At 53.8% G+C, this 19,820-nt stretch overlaps 1 protein-coding gene across 1 annotated transcript; it reads right to left on the bottom strand.

Annotated features, from left to right (window-relative positions):
* Window positions 1-75: 75 nt before the first annotated feature.
* Window positions 76-13,815, bottom strand: SLC18A1 (solute carrier family 18 member A1; the record flags this gene model as incomplete). The annotated part of the gene is made up of 16 exons (XM_054396588.1): window positions 76-159; window positions 3,834-3,938; window positions 4,205-4,338; window positions 4,951-5,070; window positions 5,586-5,649; window positions 6,413-6,464; window positions 6,573-6,651; window positions 9,512-9,607; window positions 9,749-9,809; window positions 9,969-10,012; window positions 10,682-10,771; window positions 11,683-11,775; window positions 12,370-12,453; window positions 12,723-12,781; window positions 13,132-13,492; window positions 13,731-13,815. Coding segments are annotated over 16 exons (1,611 nt in total), but the record flags the coding sequence as incomplete, so codon positions are not given.
* Window positions 13,816-19,820: the final 6,005 nt, after the last annotated feature.

Here is a 19,820-nt window from a genome sequence, read left to right as displayed (position 1 = left end):
GGGCCGCGCCGCCTCAGCGCGCCGCCATCACCGGAAGGGGCGGGGCGGGGCGGGGCGAGCTCTCGCGAGAGTGTGTCACCGGAAGTGAGGGCCGTGGGCGGTGAGGGCCGTGGGCGGGGCGGGCCGGGCCGGGCGGAGCTGTCGTGGCGGCAGCGCGGACTGTGCGGAGGGCAGACCCTCAAAACTAGGCCTTTTCTCACTGCGAGAAGCCAAGCGCCGCACGGAGTGGTTTGCTTTATTTGGGTGCTAAGCGCCGGGCCATAAATCGCTAAACCCAGCGCTCGTCACTCAGCCGGCAGCGGTTTATACACGGTCCCAGTCATAAGGACTCCGAATCATAGGATGGGTTGGATTGGAAGAGACTTCTGAGGTCGTGGAGGCCAACCATTAGCCAGGACACCACTAAGCCCTGGCCTTCAGCACTGCATCTCTACTTTGAAACCCCTCCAGGGATAGAGACTCCCCAACTGCCCTGGGCAGCCTGGGCCAGACCTTGACAACCCTCAAGGGAAAGAAATTTTCCTCATGTTCAACCTAAACCAGCTGTTTCCTCTTCTCCTGTCACTTGTTTCTTGGGAGAAAAGACTAACCCTCACCCAGCTCCAAACTCCTTTCAGGGAGCTGTAGGGAGCAATGAAGTCTGCCCTCAGCCTCCTTTTCTACAGACTGGACAATCCCAGATGTTGGTTGCTCCTCACCAGACTTCTCCAGACCCTTCACCACTTCTATTGCCCCCCTCTGGACTTGCATCTTGAAGGCAGAGGAGTCTCTGGCCCAGCAAGGTAGATTCCTCACCAGCCAGCCCTCCCCAGGCACCTCACCCACCACTGAAAGGAGGTTGGAGCCAGGTAGGGGTTGGCCTTTCCTGCCTGGTAACAAGTGATAGGATGAGAGGAAATGACCTCAGGTTACCCCAGGGGAGGTTTAGGTTGGACATTAAAAGAAACTTCTTCCCTGAAAGGGTTTCAAAGCCTGGCACAGGCTGCCCAGGGAGATGGCTTTAGTCATGACTTTATAGTCATGAGGTTTAGGGTGACAGGTTGGACTTGATGATCTTTGAGGTCTTTTCCAGCCTTCTTGATTCTATGACTCTATGATTCTATGGCTGAATCCCCATCCCTGGAGGTGTTTCAAAGCTGCAGAGATGTGGTGCTGAGGGCCATGGCTTAGCCCCAGCCTTGGAAGAGTTAGGGGATGGATGGACTGGCTGATCTGAAAGGGCCATTCTGTGCTGGCAGGAGGTGAGTTTCCAGAGCAACCAGCATGCAGACAGGCCTACCATTAATATTTAAGTGGGAGCTGAGCTGTGGAGGTGTGAATAAGATCCCCCAGATGGAACAGCTCACACTTCTTCCTTCCATCACACAAAGCAAACAGCTTTTTTATTTTCTTTTTTTTTTCCCTTTTATTCTTGGCAAAGCAGGGAAACAGGTGGAGGATAAAAATAACCACTTTTGGAGAACAGGCTCAGCATTAGTCACTTCCAGTCAGCCTCAGAAATAATCATTTCAGCTCATCTGGTGCAAAGCAAGGGGGGCAATGGGTCTGATGTGGCTGTGGGATTGCCTGATGAGAGCCATTGATGACCCTTGGTAATGAGTCATATGGTCCCAAATCTTGATGAATTGTTATTAGCCTCCTGTTTCCCCACTGGCAAAAGCATCTGTGTTGTGCTGCTTGGGGCTGCAGAGCAGTGAATCATCTCTGCTGTCTGGCAAGTGAAAGGGCTCTGCCTTACCCAACTGCTCCTTCGAGGCAGAAAGGAGTTGGTTAGAGAAACTGCCAGCAGAGGAGCCAGAGAAATGGTAAATTTGAGGTTTCTCTGCAAAAAAAAGAATTAAAGAAACGAGATCAGAGGAATTTCTCTGATGTGTCCACAATTAATTTGGTGCCTCTATGACTTCACTCTCTGTTGGCTGTCAGGTTTACAGCCCATCATGCTCAATAATTATTGTTAGCAGTGCAGCTGCTCTCTGGTCTAAACTTGGGGCCAGGAAATTGCCAAAGGGCCCTTAAAAATGCATTGATTGTGCTTCTCCTCCTGATGGATTAGGAGCACAAACACAGCTCAGCCAAGGGGCAGGGTTTAAAATGCTGTTAGTCACTTACAGCCCCAAGTGATCAGAGGATCAGAGAGTAGTGGGGTTGGAAGGGACCTCTTGAGATCATCCACCCCAAACTCCCTGCAAGGCAGGGTCACCTAGAGAAGGTTACACAGGAGCACATTCCAGTTTGGAATGACTCCAGAGATGGAGACTCCAATACCTCTCTGGGCAGCCTGCTCCAGGGCTCCAGCACCCTTAAATTAAAGAGGTTCCTCCTCATCTTTAGATGGAACTTGCTATGTTCAGGCTTGTGCCCATTGCCCCTTATCCTGTCACTGGGCACCACTGAACAAAGCCTGGCCCCAGCCTCCTGACACCCACCCTTGAAGAATTTAAGAGATCCCCCCTCAGTCTTCTACTCTCCAGGCTAAAAAGCCCCAATTCTCTCAGCCTTTCCTCATGTTCCAGTCCCCTCATCATCTTTTTAGCCCTTTGCTGTACCCTCTCCAGCAAGTCCCTGTCCTTCTTGAACTGGAGAGCCCAGACCTGGACCCAGTATCCCAGATGTGGCCTCACCAGGGCTTCCCTAACAGGAATCTCATGACCTGGCTGAGTCTCTGTCTGAGAGCCTAAACCTGCTTTCAGCCTCATTTCTACCTGGATTTCTTAAGAGCTCTCCCAGTGTCTGATTTAATGGCTGGTGGCAGGGACACAGAGGCAGCCCTAAGCAGCCCATAAATAGCACCACAGATAAAGCTTCCCCCAGACAGCAGCCAGTGTTTGTTGTTGGCTGTCCTCAGAGGAGCGTGGAGCACACCAGCAGCACAGGGACATCTTTATTGATGGCCTGACAGTGACACAGATGGATGGAGCCCTGCTGCTGCAGGAAGCTTTCATGCTGGGGATGATAGCAGAGAAGTCTCCCAGAGCTGATGCTGCTGAGTTTGTTTTCTCCAAGTGCTTCCCTTTCAACAGCTTTAACTGCCTTAACAAATGGATTCATCTGGCAGGGGTGTGGATGTGGGCCCCTGCTGCGTGGTGAGGCTGTGCCTAAGACAGAATGAGTCCAGAGGAGGGCCACAAAGATGAGCCAAGGGCTGGAGCACCTCTGCTCTGAGGCCAGGCTGAGGGAGCTGGGGGTGTTCAGCCTGGAGAGGAGAAGACTCCAGGGGGACCTTAGAGCTGGCTTCCAATGTCTGAAGGGATCCTGCAGGAAGGCTGCAGAGAGACTTTTGCTGAGGGTGTCTAGAGACAGGCCGAGGGGGAATGGTTTGAAGCTGAGGGAGAGCAGGGTTAGAGTGGAGCTGAGGAAGAAGTTCTTCAGGATGAGGGTGGTGAGGCTCTGGCACAGGCTGCCCAGGGAGGCTGTGGCTGCCTCCTTGCTGGGGGTGTTCAAGGCCAGGCTGGATGAGACCTTGATCAGCCAAGTGTAGTTGAGAGGTGTCCCTGCCCATGGTGGGGAGGTTGGAGCAGATGATCTCTGAGGTCCTTTCCAAGCTGGCCCATTCTCTGATTCTGTGGTGTGGTTCTCCTCACCTCTGTAAATTTATTGCACAGGCAGTGGGTTTGGGTAACTTGCCTCCAAGCCACGCAGCAAACGAGAGGCTCAGCCACATGGAGAGAGCCTGCAGATCCTGGAGGCTGTGAATTGCATGGAGCAGGTCAGCCATGGAGGCTGTGGCTGCAAGTGCTGGGGCAGGCTGGGGTGTTCTTGGGGTGCTAATGCATGTGCTGTAGACGTAGCCCAGCTCCAGAGGAGGGCACACAGCCTTGCCTGGGCTGTTCCACCTTCTCTGCCTCCACATCACTGCCGCCGCTGAGAGGGAGGTCAGGCAGGGTCTTGTGAGTGCTGTAGCTTTTGGTTTGCAGGGGGCACTCCTGGCTTAAGATTGCCTGGGTGAAGGAGAGGAGAAGCCTTGCTTTAGAACAGAGATGGTGATCAATTTGCATAGTTAATGAGAGGATTACTGCTTCCAGAGAAAGCCAACAGCTTCTACCAGCTGTGAGTTAAGGGAAGGGTGATAGCCCTGAGCTTTCCTGCTTTTATTGTCTGCGTTTTCCATCCCTTTTAGGAAGGGAGAATCCCTGGCATGTCTCTTTTGAGACGTTTGGATTGTCAGTCCCCCACACTTTAAGGGAACAAAGGAACTTCAACTCACAATCTTCTCCTCTTTAGCAGGAGGGCTGCGCAGGTACCAGCAGAGAGGAGCATAAGCAATGTTGAGGACTCCAATGCTGATCATCAGCCAGGGGAAGCCAACAGCTCGTACAACTGCACCACCTGTGGAGGGGCCTGCAGATGGGGGGTTCAGAAGGGCTCAGGTGGCAGAGAGCAAAAGCTGCTCTGCCAGTCTGGAGGGGTTCTGTGGTGTCTGGGCTGCAGACACACTGCTGCTTGCTTGCAGTGAGTGCTGGGTGGAGGAGAGGGAGTGATAAAGTCAGTGAGGTACACACTGGGGGCATCATGCCATGGGTAGGAGTGAGATACACACTGAGGGCATCATGCCATGGGTAGGAGTGAGATACACACTGAGGACATCATGCCACAGGGTAGGAGCTCCTCCATACCTAGGGCAAAGGCCATGCAGTAGGCAATCCCATACCTAGGGCAAAGCCCGTGCAGAAGGCAGTCCCATCCCTATGGAGAAGCTCCACAGCATGCAGAAGGCAGTCCCATCCCTATGGAGAAGCTCCAGAGCATGCAGGAGGCAGTCCCATCCCTATGGAGAAGCTCCACAGCATGCAGAAGGCAGTCCCATCCCTATGGAGAAGCTCCACAGCATGCAGGAGGCAGTCCCATGGAGAGCTCCACAGCATCCCATCCCTATGGAGAAGCTCCACAGCATGCAGAAGGCAGTCCCATCCCTATGGAGAAGCTCCAGAGCATGCAGGAGGCAGTCCATACCTATAGCAAAGCCCATGCAGAAGGCCACATCAGCTATGGCATAGACATTGCCATAGACAGAGGTGTGGCGAAGGTCCACCAGGTAGCCCATGATAGGCATCATGGAGGAGTCCACCATCCCTGCCCAAACAAGAAGCACCTGCTCAGTCCCCACCTGCTCACTCCCCACCTGCTCACTCCCCTCCTGCTCAGTCCCCCCTGCTCACTCCCCCCCTGCTCACTCCCCTCCTGCTCACTCCCCCCCTGCTCAGTCCCCCCCTGCTCAGTCCCCTCCTGCTCACTCCCCCCCTGCTCACTCCACTCCTGCTCACTCCCCCCCTGCTCACTCCCCACCTGCTCACTCCCCCCTGCTCACTCCCCCTGCTCACTCCCCCTGCTCACTCCCCCCTGCTCACTCCCCCCTGCTCACTCCCCTCCTGCTCACTCCCCTCCTGCTCACTCCCCCCCTGCTCACTCCCCCCCTGCTCACTCCCCCCCTGCTCACTCCCCTCCTGCTCAGTCCCCCCCTGCTCACTCTCCACCCTGCTCACTCCCCCCCTGCTCACTCCCCCCCAGCTCACTCCCCTCCTGCTCCAGGGGCTCTGGGGGGAGCTGCTTTTGGGCTGTGCTGCTCAGCCTGGCCCCTGACAGCTTACCTATGGCAAAGCCCAGCCCAGCGTTGGGACCGATCAGCCCAGAAATTGTTTTGGCCAGAGGTACCTTGGGGAGGAGAGGTTGGGGATGCATGGATGAGGCCAGAGAGGTCGTGTGGAGGTGGGACAGGGATCTGTGCACGAGGTGCACCCACTGAACACCCACTGCCAGGCCCATAACTCCATCCCACTGCTGCCCCCCACACTGCCCCTGCTGATGCTCCTACAGAAAGGTCTCTTCTAACCCAAACCATTCTGTCATTCTCTGACCCTCTTGCTCTCTAAAACTCACTGAAAGGAGGTTCTAGTCAGGTGGGGGATGGTCTCCTCTCCTAAGTGACAAGTGGTAGACAAGAGGAAATGGCCTCAGGTTGTGCCAGGGGGGGTTTAGGTTGGGTATCTGGAGAAAAATCTTTACTGAAAGGGTTGTCAAGGCCTGGCCCTGGCTGCCCAGGGAGATGGTGGAGTCATCATCCCTGGAGAGGTCTAAAAGGTCTGTAGTAGGTGCTGAGGGACCTGTGGTGACCTGGCAGTGCTGAATTAATGGTTGGACTTTAATCTTAAAGGTCTTCCAGCTTAAACACTTCTCTGATTCTATGCTCATGGCTTCAATATCTCCTCCTGCCCCACACCCTATGCCCACCCTTGCTGCTGGCTTTTGGAGGCAACCAGGTGCCTGTGGGCTTCAGCCTTGTTCCTGTGAGACCCATCCCAAGGAACAAAACCCATTGCTGCCTGCTGGTGCAGGAGCAGCAGGATGAAACCCTTCAACACTCCCCAAAGCAAGGCAGAGCCCTTCATGCTCAGGCTGTTGAGATGGTGCTACTCACACAGAGGAGGCTGATCCCCACCACAGCCATGCCAATGAGGGAGCACAGCCACCTGCAAGGGGGCTGCAGTTAGCAGAGGACAGAGGTTCTCAGGGTGCACAGCACCAGCAGCTGAAGGCACAGGACTGGGGTGAGCTGAAATCCCTTGGGTTCCACTTACCGACCCATTTTGTTAGCCAGGATCCCAAAGAGGTTGGTGCCAATGAGGTAGGAGATGCTGGCAGGGAGAAAGGCCATCCCTGAGAGAGAGAGGAAAAGAATTCCAGCTCCATGGAGAAGGATCTTGGAGTTCTGGTGAACACTAAGTTGTCCATGGGACAGCAATGTGCCCTGGGGTGAATGGAATGTGGCCAGCAGGTCAAAGAGAGGTTCTCCTGCCCCTCTGTACTGTCTTGGTGGGGCCACAGCTGGAGTATTTTGTCCAGTTTTGGGCTCCCCAGTTCAAGAGAGACAGGGAGCTGCTGGAGAGAGTCCAACAGAGGCTACAAGGGTGATGAAGGGACTGGAACATCTGTGTGATGAGGAAAGGCTGAGCCCTGGGGCTGTTGAGCCTGGAGAAGAGAAGGCTGAGAGGGGATCTGAGCAATGTCTATAAATATCTGAGGGGTGGGGGGCAAGAAGAAGGGGCCAGGGTCTTGTCAGTGGTGAGAGGCAACAGACACAAACTGGAACCCAGGAGGATTCACCTCAAAGCTTCTTTGGTGTGAGGCTGCCAGAGCCCTGTCCCAGGCTGCCCAGAGAGGTTGTTGTCTCCTTCTCTGGAGACTTCCAAACCCCATCTGGATGTGTTCCTGTGTGACCTGCCCTGGGTGACCCTGCTCTGACAGGTGGGTTGGAGTGGATGATCTCCAGGGGTCCCTTCCAACCCCTAACATTGAGCTTGGGGCTCAATTCTGTAGCCCAGGCTCAGCACTTGCAGTGTTTGCTGATTTCCCAGCTGTTTGTTTTTAACATCCTCTTTATCTGATTGTAAATAAAAGTGGCCAGCTGCATTGCACTAAGACAGCTTCCTGATGGGAACACACTGATTTGTGGTTGGTTTTCTTTCCTCTCTTTCACAGCTACACAACATGGTTAATCCTGCAGCTTTAGGCCAAGCTTTTCCTTGGATTTGTTCCAGACTTATGGGAGGGGGCAAGCTGAAGCCAGTAGAGAAGGCCCTTGAGTTGATAACAGCTTGTGAGCTGGGTGGCTTTGCAGCTGAGCTGGGTGGTGAATCCAAACTGCTCTCAAATCTGAGGCCCCATCCCTGGAGACATCCCAGATCAGACTTGCTGTGGCCCTGAGCAGCCTGATCTAGCTGGGGGTGTCCCTGCTGAGCTTTGAGGGTCTCTTCCAGCTTGATGCATTCTGTGATCTGAGCATCTAGGGAATACACCTGGGGGTTTCTTAGGTGTCTGCTGCCCTCTGGGTCACCTCAAAGGTTCCCCTTGAGTCCAGTGGTGACAGGGGCAGCCCTGAGTGCTTCCCTCAGCCTGTGACACTTTTCATTACCAGGCAGCCACACTGTGCCTTCTCCCCCCTCTCAGAGCCCTTTGGGATGCTGCTCTGCCCTCATCCATCCTCACTCAGTGCCCTGCTGGTGAGCTGTTAACAGGATGGAAGCTGCTGCCTTGACCAGAGGATAACTCAATCAGGAGCTCTCTAAAGCCTCCTGCTCTCAGGCTGCAATTCAATTTGGGCTCTGAGTGTCACCTAGGGCACCCCCTAGGGTGGTTCCTCAGCCCGTTGGGTTTGCTGAGTGCTGGGTTTTTATTTGTGCAGCAAACACAGGCTGCTGTTATCTGCAGATCCCATTTCCCAGGCAGCTGGTAATGAGCACAGACCATCCTGTCCTGCCTGGGACCCTCTAAATGGCCTTGTTCTGCTCAGAGCTGCCTCTGCAAAAGGCATCTGGCTGCCACCATTTCAAGCCCAGCATGAACCCATTATCTGCCCTGCAGAAGACAGGATCCAACAGGCTTCCTGTGCTTGAAGCAGCCTTTCCTCCACCCTCATAGCTCATGGGGGGAGGCTAACTCCAGGCAAGCCTTGCAGTAGTGGAGGAAAACACATTGTGCAGCCAGCCCTGAGGGCATCTCCAGCTGGAACTGGAGCACCAGGCAGCCTGGGATCACTCTGGCTGGCTGAGGGCATATGTTTTTCTTTTTCTTTTTTTTTTTTTTAGAGTGACATGGAAAAAAAAAATCCCAGAATGCCAGCTTGGAAGGGACCCCAAGGGTCACCTGGTCCAACCTTTCTAGGTGAGAGTGGAGCTGCAGTGAGCTGGGCCCAGCACCCTGGCAAGCTGAGGCTTAAAACTGCCCAGTGTAGGGCAATCCACTGCTTCCCTTGGGAGATGATTCCAGTGTCTGACTGCTCTCATGGAGAAATATTTTCTTCTGGAGTCCAGTGGGAATCTCCCCAGCAGTAACAACTTGTCCCCATCACCCCTTGTCTTGTCTTTGCCTCCTTGGAAAAAGGAAGCCTCCATCCTCCTTCAGTCTGGAGAAGAGAAGGCTCTGAGGTGACCTTCTTGTGGCCTTTCAATATTGAAGGGGGCTCCAAGAAAGCTGGGGAGGGACTTTTTAGGCTATCAGGGAGTGATAGGACTGGGGGGGATGGAATAAAGCTGGAAGTGGGGAGATTCAGGCTGGATGTGAGGAAGAAGTTCTTCCCCATGAGAGTGGTGAGAGCCTGGAATGGGTTGTGCAGGGAGGTGGTTGAGGCTCCATCCCTGGAGATGTTTGCAGCCAGGCTGGATGAGGCTCTGGCCAGCCTGACCTGGTGTGAGGTGTCCCTGCCCATGGCAGGGGGGTTGGAACTGGCTGAGCCTTGTGGTCCCTTCCAACCCTGACTGATTCTCTGATTCTATGATTCTGTGGTTCTCTGATTCTCCTGGTCACCACCCTTTATGTCCTGCTCCATGCCAACAAGGTCTCCCCTGAGTCTTCTCTCCCCCAGGCTGCACAAACCCAACTCTCTCAGCCCTTTCCAGGGCTGCCAGGTCTCTGAGCATTCTCAGTCCACCTCACAGTGCCAAAGCAGGGCCCAGTCCTAGCTGACCTACAGCCAGCAGCTGCTGAGGGCTGGGGGGAGGCTGCAGAGCCCAGCACTCACCTAGCTGCCATTGAGGGGAGCACATCGTTTGCATCATCCAGATGGGCAAGGTGGGCTCCAGCATGGCCACCCCCATGTTGGAGAAGCAGAGGGCTCCTGATGGGGGCACAAAAGGCAGAAAGACTCTGGTTTAGCCACTTCTTGCTGCTGTTTCAGGCTGGCAGTGAGGGAATCTCTTTAGTCAGCAGAGGGAAGTGCCCAGAGGGAGGCACGGTGCACACCAACGTCCTCCCTTACCTGCAGCTATCAGGATGTAGGGGTCTCGCAGCAGGGTGGACACTGGTGTGCCCTTGGAGCTCTGTGGGATGCCAGAGGGGGTGGTGCTGGCTGAGAGCTGTGTCTGCATCAGCCTCATCCTCAGCTTGGAGCTGGCACAGCTCTCCAGCCTGGGGAAGCCCCCTGGGTCACAGCAGTGGGCACCAGCTCAGGTGTGCACAGGGGTCTCGCCTGTACTCACCTCAGGGGAGATCTTGGAGGGCTGCAGTATGCAGAGCTGCAAAGCTGGGAAGAAACAACTGATTTTTAGCTCAGTTCTGGAGACAGCATCCCTTCAATCCACATTTCCCTCTGGCTTTTCCTTCAGCCTGACCCCTTTGGTAGGCAGAGCCCCCCCACCCCAGGCGATGCAGTAACTGTGTTGGGGGAGCTTGCTCCAGTGAGCTGGGGGAGAGGTGGCTGCCAGCCCTGCTCCCATGGGAGTGAGCAGCCAAACTCCCTGGAGTTTCATGTGCTAGAAGTGTTTTGTCAAGCCATGAAGCAGTCAAATATGCAAATCCTCTCCAGCAGGCTGCCAGCTGCCTGCTGGGGAGCCACAACTAGAGCATGACAGGAATTGAATGTGGAAAAGAGCAGGATCTGAAAAAAGAGGAAGTTTGCTATGGATGGGGCCTAGGTTTCATTTCCCCAAAGCTCTTACATGCTTCATTACAGATGTCCTGCATTACATCCAGGCAAAGATGGAAACTGTGGCTATGATTTAATTAGCTTCATACTCCCCACTAGAAATGCACTTTTCTGCTCCCTGGAACTCTGCTGTGCCACTCTGAGGGCTCTCGTGGTCTGCATCTGTAATGCAGCCCTCAGAGAAAGAAGAAAGATCACCCCGTGGGAGGGGGCAAAGTCTTCATTCCTTCCTGGCCTGCTGAAGGATTAAACCATTTGGCCTCTCACCTCCATCCAAGAGGGAAAGGAATGCCAGGACCAGGAAGGGAGATGATTTCCCCACGAGTTCATACATCACACTTCCAAAAGGGGCCCCGACTGCAAGGGGAAAGCTGTGTCAGGGAGTGGCACTGCCACTGTCCCCAGCACTTGGTGCTGCCATCCTGGGGGGCTCTGAATCCCCCAGCAGGTGTTTGGGGGAGGTGGTGAGAAGGTGTCAGGTCCTTTGGGTGGTGGCTGTGGGGGGAGGGAAGGGGGGGAAAGGGAGGGAAAGGAGGGGAAGGGGGGGAAAGGGGGGGAAGGGGAGGAAAGGGGGGGAAAGGAGGTGAAGGAGGGGAAGGGAGGTGAAGGAGGGGAAGGAGGGGGGGAAGGAGGGGAAGGAGGGGGGAAGGAGGGGGGAAGGGGAGGGGAAGGGGAGGGGAAGGGGAGGGGAAGGGGAGGGGAAGGGGAGGGGAAGGGGAGGGGAAGGGGAGGGGAAGGAGGGGAGGGGGAAGGAGGGAGGGGGGAAGGAGGGAGAGGGGGGAAGGAGGGAGAGGGGGAAGGAGGGAGAGGGGGAAGGAGGGAGAGGGGGAAGGAGGGAGGGGGGAAGGAGGGAGGGGAGGAAGGAGGGAGGGGGGAAGGAGGGAGGGGGGGAAGGAGGGAGAGGGGGAAGGGGGAGGGGGGAAGGAGGGAGGGGGGAAGGAGGGAGGGGGGAAGGAGGGAGGGGGAAGGGGGGGCAGGAGGGGGGAAGGAGGGGGGAAGGAGGGGAGGAAGGAGGGGGAAAGGAGGGGGGGAAGGAGGGGGGGAAGGAGGGGGGGAAGGAGGGGGGGAAGGAGGGGGGGAAGGAGGGGGGGAAGGAGGGGGGGAAGGAGGGGGGGACGGAGGGGGGGACGGGGGGGGGGAAGGGGGGAGAGGGGGAAGGAGAGAAGGGAAGAGGCCAGCCACGCCCAGGGGGTGCCAGCAGGGAAGGGGCAGAGCCGGGCAGGCGATGGCCAGCAGAGCTCTGGAGGTGCTGCTGCTCCTTTCCTTACTCAGCACACCCAAGGCCAGGCCTCCCAGAGCGATCCCCATGGCGCTGCCCCTCTGGAGGTCGTCGGTGTAGACGCTGGCCAGCATGCCCAAGCCTGGCAGCAGAGACCAAGCAGAGGCCACCTGAGGCTGGCTGCTGCCAGGCTCCTCTCTGGAAGCATCCCTGGGATTTAGAGGGGATTTATCTGCTTCCCAGCTGGGCTGTGGGGGTGTTCTGCCTGCACCAGCTGGGCAGGAGCAGTGAGGAAGAGGAGTTTGAAGCCAAGGAAGGCTCTGGGTCTGTTTTTTGTGCTGCTGATCATTCCTGGGATGCTGGCTGAGCATCAGGGCAGCCAACACAGGGACTTGGGTGCACCTACAGGCAGGCTGGGGAGGGAGTGCTCAGAAGGGGCTGTGGGGATAGGAGGAGGGGCAATGGTTTGAACGTGGAGCAGGGCAGAGTCAGGTTGGACACCAGGATGAAGTTCTGCCCCATGAGGGTGGGGAGACTCTGGAACAGGCTGCCCAGGGAGGTGGTGGAGGCCCTGTCCCTGGAGGCATCCAAGATGAGACTCAGTGTGGCCCTGTGCAGCCTGCTCTAGTTGGAGGTGTCCCTGCTGACTGCAGGGGGGCTGGGGAAGATGACTTTTGAGGGTTCCTTCCAACCCACTGCAGTCTGTGAGCTGTGATTCTGTAGCTAAAGCATTTACCTGCAACTGATGAGAAGGAGGAGCCGATGCCTTGGAGGGCTCTGGCGATGAAGAGCAGGGTGTAGGTGCCTGAGAAGGCAAACACTGCAGAGGAGGGAGAGAGAGAGCATCAGGCAGGACTGTGGACTGAGCATCCAGACCCTGCAGAGGGTAAAAGCAGCCTCAGCTTGCAGCAGTTTGCATGCTGGAGGGAGCTGGGGGCCACTTGCTCTTGCTCGATCCTGGTTGTTTCTGAACCTGGCTGCTCTGCTGTCACTCCTCCTGTGTGGAGACAGCAGCAGAGCACAGCACAGCCCAAAGTATTTAGTGCTGTGCTGCTGCCCACGAAGGGCAGCCAGAAGGGCAATACTCACTGAGAGTGGAGAGGAACATGATGGTGAACCCGACGAACATGGGGATGTGGTATCCTATCCTGGAGAGGGAAAACACAGACACCAGCTCAGGGAGGAGTCCTCCTTCCAGCCTGAGATCTGCTCTTGCTGGAAGTTCCACCTCAACATGGGGAGAAATCTCTTTACTGTGAGGGTGCTGGAGCCCTGGAGCAGGCTGCCCAGAGAGGTCGTGGAGCCTCCTTCTCTGGAGAGCTTCCAACCCCCTCCTGGATGCTCTCCTGTGTGCCCTGCCCTGGGTGACCCTGCTCTGGCAGGGGGGTTGGACTCAGTGGTGCCCTCCAACCCCTACCATTCTGTGATTCTCTGATTTCATCAGCAGGCAGGAGCTGCCTGGCCCTCAAGGGGCTACACCCCGGTGTGTCTGACCTACCTGTTGGTCAGGTGCCCCACGGCTGGGTTGACCACCAGCTGCACCAGAGCCTTGGAGGCAAACAGCAGCCCCACACGGACGTTCTCCTCGGCCAGGAACTCCTCACCCTCCAGGCAGCTGCTTGCTGATGGGGGGCTGCTGGTGGGGGGCTCTGCTGGGGGGCTGCTCTCTGTCCTGTTCCCCAAGCCCACCGTGCTCATGGAGCCCGAGATGGGCACCGTGGTGTTGTCAAAATAGGAGAACACAAAGGAGAAAGGAGGAGCCCTTGAGGCTGGAGGAGCCAGCTCAGTCTGGGCTGGGGCAGCAGAGGTGTTGATGCCTTTGTATTCTGTGGTGTAGAGGAAGGTTGGCACGATGGGCACTGGAAGAAAAGCCAGGGAAGGGCTGAGTTAGTGACCTGACTCTGTTTGCTGGCCCAGCACACACCTCAACAGAATGGTGCTGGCCAGATATTGATGTCCTGCAAGCTCCCAGCAGCACCCTGCCCTCCCCATGGCTCTCCCTGTGCAGGGACCCTGCTGCCATCAACCAGAGAGCAGCCAAGGAGCTGAAGCCCCAAGGCAGCACCCCAGGGGCACAGGGAGAGCCTCACACCATACCCACAACCGTCAGCAGCATGTTGTCCAGCAGCAGTGCAACGAAGACCACCACCAGCACCAGCCTCCTGGATGCTCTGCCTGCTGCCAGCCAGCCCCAGGGCTTGTGTCCAGCAGCTGAGGACATGGCTGAGAGCCTGGAGCTCAGCTTGGGTCCTGCTGGCTCCTGGTCTTCAGGGCTGGTGGTCTTCTATGACCTGTAAAGAAAACCCCCCAGGTTATTTACAGATTCACAGAATGGGTTGGGTTGGAATGGTCCTCAGAGGAGTTTTAACCTCCCTGCCATGGGCAGGGACACCTCCCACCAGCCCAGCTTGCTCAAGGCCTCATCCAGCCTGGCCTTGAACACCTCCAGGGGGGATACATCCACAACCTCCCTGGGCAACCTGTTCCAGTGTCTCCCCAACCTCACCGGCAAGAATTTCTTCCTCATCCCCAGTCTCATTCTCTCCTCTTCCAGCTCAAAGCCATTGCCCCTCCTCCTGTCCTTACAAGCCCTCATCAAAAGTCCTTCCCCAGCTCTCCTGTAGCATCCTTCAGGTCCTGGAAGGCTGCTCTGAGGTCTCCCTGGAGCCTTCTCCAAGCTGAGCAACCCCAACTCGACCAGCCTGTCCCCACAGGGACCTCACAGAGCTCATGGCTTTTCCCTTGAGTGAGCAGCTCCTGAGGTCACTTAGTGTCTGTGTCCTCCAAGAGCTGGGTGCTGTTCCCTGGGAGCTGGGTCCACCCTCTTTGCTCTCAAAAGATCATAGCTGGATCAAGCTTGCGTTTCAGTTTGCAGCTGGGGAGTGGCTCTAACCCATTTCCACTCTCCTGGGACATCCTGTACCTGCTTTAAGGCATCATTTAAGTCTTCTTGCAGAGACTCAAAGCACAGATCAAGCCTGTAGCTTATCTGTGGTAATCTCAACGTCTTTTATTCCATGTTTGTTCTTCAGAGGTTCAATTAGGCCTCAAAGGAAATTCATTTACCTTGCATCTCTTTTCATTTGACCTAATTGAAATGTCCTGGCAAGATACAGGGCTTAAAAGCCTCACAGAGGTGATTAAGATCAGGACTTCAGAGGGGCTGAGAGAAGATTGGGTGCTCAGTCCCACTGGAAATATCAATCAGCAATTTGCAAGCAAGCCAGCAATTAGCCCTCTGCCTCCTCACAGCTCTGAGGCACTGCACAGGCTGAGTGGCAAGAAGAATGGAGCTCTGGAATCTTTGCAGTGAGGATGAGGAGACACTGGAGGAGGTTGGCCAGGGAGGTCATGGATGCCTCCTCCCTAGAGGTGTTCAAGGCCAGGCTGGATGAGGCCTCGAGCAGCCTGGTCTAGTGGGAGGTGTCCCTGCCACGGGACTGGATGATCTTTAAGGTCCCTCCAACCCAAACCATTCTGTGGTTCTATGAATCTCTCACTCCCTCCAAACGTCCTCTGCCTTCCCCAGACCCCAGGCAGTGATATTTATCAATTTTTAGTTAACAAAAACAAACCCTCCATCACTGAACCTGAGCTGGGAAACAGGGATGGCTTCCCACTGCACCTCCAAACACTTGCAAATACCAAAGAAGAGCAAGAGAAAGGGAGAATGAGGGAACAAAAGCAACAAAACCACATAGACTGCCACAGCCTTTGCATCTCAAACCACCAACCCAGTCCCCTACTCAATGCAGACCTGTTGAGGGGAGCAGAACAAAACAAACTCTTACCCTGCAGCTCATCTTGGTGTGAGGAGCTGGCTGCTGGCACGGGAGCTGGTGTGCTCTGCAGCTGCTCCTCCCAGTGGATTTGTGATTAGCTCTTCTCAGAAGAAGATAGGAGTGGTCCTCTGCCATGGAGATGTAATTGGGACCTCAGAGAAGTTTCATTTGGCCCTGCAGCTCCCTCTGTGTCAGAGCAGGGTGAAGGGGTGGGCAGAGGGGAACTGGGAGGAGAGAGCCAGGAGCGTTTGTCTGCAGCAGAGGCCACCTGCTCTGCAGGCTTTCATCAACCTTCTCTCTCTCTCTGAGCACCTTAACTCTTGCCTGGGTCTGAGCACACTCAGTGTGCCAACCTGGGACTGCATCAGCAGGTGGGGATGAGGGGCAGGGAAGGGGTTCCTCACTGGGAGGTGAGGCTGGCATCATCAAGTGGCCCTGGAGTCTTTTCTCCAGGATGAACACCCCCAGCTCCCTCCCCCTGTCCTCACAGCAGAGCTGCTCCATCCCTTGGATCATCTTTGTGGCCTCTCCTGGCCTCACTCCAGCAGCTCTGTGTCCTTCTTCTGCTGGGGACAGCAGAACTGGAGGCAGGATTGGAGGTGAGGTCTGAGCAGAGCAGAGCCAAGGGGCAGAATCCCCTCTCCTGCCCTGCCAGCCACACTCCCCTGGCTGCAGCCCAGCTCACAGCTGCCTGCTGGGCTGCAGGAGTCATCTTCCATCATTTCTGTTTTCTTAAACCCCTGACACTTTGCCCCATGATTTCTGACACCACCATCCATTCAGGATGCAGAGATTTACCTCAGAGGAAGAAAATAAATCCTAAACATATTCACCTTTTTTCCACTGGCACATAAATCTGCCATGGAGGCCATTTATCCAGCTCCTGCATGGCCCAAAAACTATTGCCAATAACGTGAAATGAGTAGATCCCAGCAAGGAATTCCCTGGGTGGGCATTAGAGCACAAGCTGAAGCCTTTCCATATATTTCATGAGCTCACAATTGAATGTCTGGGCTTGGAAATGACTTTCTAAAGGTCTGTGGAGTCAACAGAGGATGAGTAGAGCAGCACTACCATCTACTGAGGGAGCTCAGAATTGCTCAGCTCTGCCTTTGGCTCTGGGTGGAAAATCCTAGAATGGCTCAGGATGGAAGGGACCTCAGAGATCATCTGCTCCAACCTCCCCACCATGGGCAGGGACACCTCTCCACCAAACTCAGCTGCTCAAGGCCTCATCCAACCTGACCTTGAAAAACCCCAGACAGGAGGCATCCACAGCCTCCCTGGGCAGCCTGTGCCAGACTCTCACCACCCTCCTACTGAAGAACTTCTTCCTAAGCTCCATTCTAATCCCGCTCTTCCTCAGCTTCAAACCATTCCCCCTTGGGCTGTCTCCAGACACCCTCATGTCCCTCTGCAGCCTTCCTGCAGGATCCCTTCAGGTACTGGAAGGCAGCTCTAAGGTCCCCCTGGAGTCTTCTCTTCTCCAGGCTGAACAACCCCAGCTGACAGCCCTCCCCCTGGCTCTGGGGGCTGATTGCAGTCCTGGTGAGTTCAGGCTTGCCTTGGGGAGGTTGATCCCTGCTGCTGCCTCACTTGGGAAGTTGCAATGAAATGGTGCAGGGAGGGCTGCTGCACACCCAGACCAAGCAACGTGACACAAATGGCTTTTAGATGCAGTAGCCCCACCTGCAAAACTCTTATTTTACTTTAAAACCACTCTCTGCCCATTTTCCCCCTACCAGGAGGTTTCTACAACCCAGCACTGGACCTGCTGCCTGTTGCCTCCTGCTCTCCAGCAGGCAAATTTACATCATCCCCTCCGATGCTGGTTTTGTCCCCGGTCCACCAGGCCAATTTTCTCAGCCTGTGAGACTAATTAAGAGCTCAATAAAAATATTTAGAACACAAAATGGTCTGTTTGGAGCAACTGGGGGGGTTGGGATTGCATCCTTCAAGGCTGCCTTTTAGCCAGGCATTGAATGCAGGTGGAACCAGTTGGCAAAGTGGTGCTGGTTGAAGCACCCCTTGAGGCTGTCACTTCCCGAGTCCTGCTGGCTTGGGTTTTGTTAAGTCCTTTTGAGTCTTAAGAAGCAGGAGAGCTCTGTAATTTGCTAGAGGTCACGTTGCATTAGAAAGGAGAGCTGAAAGCTGGCCAAAGCCTGCTGGTTTTGTGTTTAATCCACTCGATGGCATTGTCCCTTTGTCTGGGGATTATTTATTGTGTTTGCTCCCTCCTTAGCCAAACAGTTCTCTGGGTTTGTTTTATCCAGCAGTCTCCCCAGCCCTGGGTACTTCGCTGCTCCTCCCAGACAGGCACAGAATTGCCAACAGCTCGTGGAAAACAGAGAAATATTTCTGGGTTTAAGGTGGAAGAATCTGGGTTTCTAACATCAGATAACTCCGTCTCACTGCTAAGGGAGGAGGGGAACAAACAGCAGCTACTAAAGCGTAACCTGTGGGAAGAGATCCCGAGGGAAGGCTCTCATGGAGCAGTGGGACAACAAACCCCAGTGCCAGAGCTGTGCTGAGCTGAGGCAGGGTGGAGAAGGGAGCCCCAAATGTGCTTCTCAGCCCTGGCCCAGGGCTGGGGGTACCAGGGTGGGGGTCAGGGCTCTGCTTTCTCTTTCTTTTCTTCTCAGTCATTTGACTCTTCAGTCAGTGCTTTAATTAATTACTCTTCCTTGCTTCCTTCTTTCCTTCCTTCCTCCTCCCTTTTTCCTTTTACCTTTTCCCTCTCTCATTTTCCTGTTTTTTCTGCTTTTCCATTCATCTTTTTATCTTCCATTTTCTTTTACCTTATTTGTCTTTTTTAGTTCATTACTTTTTCTTTTCCTTTTTCCCCTTTTCCATTTCCCCCCCTTTATTTTCTATTACTTTTTCTCCAGATCCCCTTTCCCTCTTTTTTTTTCCCTATTTTTTTCTTCCCCCCTTTATTTTCTATTACTTTTTCTCCATATCCCCTTTCCCTCTTTTCTTTTTTTCCCCTATTTTTCCTTCCCCCCTTTTTTCCCCCTCTTACTTTCCCCATATTCCTTTTTCCTCTTTTCTTTCTTTTGTCTTTTTTCTCCTATTTTTCCACTTCCCCACCCTTTTTCCCCCTACTTTCCCCTACATTCCCTTTTCCTCTTTTCTTTTTTCCCCTATTTTTTCCTCTTTCCTCCTTTTTTTCTTACTTTCCCTCCATATTCCCTTTCCCTCTTTTCTTTTTCCCCTATTCCCCCCCCCATTTTTTCCTCTCTTGCTTTCCCCCTATTCCTTTTTCCTTTTTCCTTGTTTTTCTTTTTTTCCTAATTTTTCCACTTTCCCCCCCATATTCCCTTTCCCTCTTTTCTTTTTCCCCTATTTTGTCCTTCTCCCTCCCATTTTTTTCCCCTCTTGCTTCCCCCATATTCCTTTTTCCATTTTCCTCGTTTCTTTCTTTTTTTCCCCTATTTTTTCCACTTCCCCCTTTTTCCCCCTACTTTCCCCTATATTCCCTTTTCCTCTTTTCTTTCTTTTTTCCCTATTTTTTCCTCTTCCCCCTTTTTTTTCTTACTTTCCCCCCATATTCCCTTTCCCTTTTCTTTTTCCCTATTTTTTCCTCTTTCCCCTTTTTTTTCTTACTTTCACCCCATATTCCCTTTCCCTCTTTTCTTTTTTCCCTATTTTTCCTCTTCCCCCCTTTTTTCCCTCTTACTTTCCCCCCATATTCCCTTTTCATCTTTTTCTTTCTTTATTCCCCTATTTTTCCTCTTTCCCCCTTTTTTTTTCTTTCTTTCCTTTCCCTTTCCTTTTTTTCTTTCTTTTTCCCTTTTTTTCCTCTTTTCCTTTTTTCCTCCTTCTTCTTTCCCTTTCCCTTTTCCTTTTTTTCTTTTTTTCTTTCCCTTTTTTTTCCTTTTCTTTCCCTTTTTTTTCTTCTTTCCCTTTTTCCTTTCCCTTTTTCTTTTTCCTTTTTTTTTCTCTTTCCCTTTTCTTTCTTTCTTTCCCTTTCCTTCTTTTCCTTTTCTTTTTCTCCTTTTTTTCCTCTTTCCCTCCTTTTTTCTCTTCTTCTTCCCTTCTTTTCCCTTTTCCTTTTTTCTTTCTTTTTTCCCCTTTTTTTCTCTTTCCTCTTTTTTTTCTTCTTTCCCTCTTTCCCTTTCCTTCTTTTCTTTTTCCTTTTTTCTCTTCCTCCTTTTTTCTTTCTTCTTTCCTCTTTTCCTTTTCCTCTTTTTCTTTCTTTTTTCCCCTTTTTTTCCTTTTTCCTTTCCCTTCTCTTTCTTTCCTCCTTTCCCTTTCCTCTTTTTCTTTCTTTTTTCCCCTTTTTTTCCTTTCCCCTTCTTTTTTCCTTCTTCTTTCCCCTTTCCTTTTCTTTTTCTTTCTTTTTCCCCCTTTTTTCCTTTCCCCTTTTTTCCCTCTTACTTTCCCCCTATTTCCTTTTCCTCTT

The sequence above is a fragment of the Indicator indicator genome, chromosome 38 (assembly GCF_027791375.1).
Source record: "Indicator indicator isolate 239-I01 chromosome 38, UM_Iind_1.1, whole genome shotgun sequence".
Lineage (NCBI taxonomy): Eukaryota > Metazoa > Chordata > Aves > Piciformes > Indicatoridae > Indicator > Indicator indicator.
Note: the sequence above shows the minus strand (reverse complement) of the source record. Positions and strands in the feature narration are given on the sequence as shown.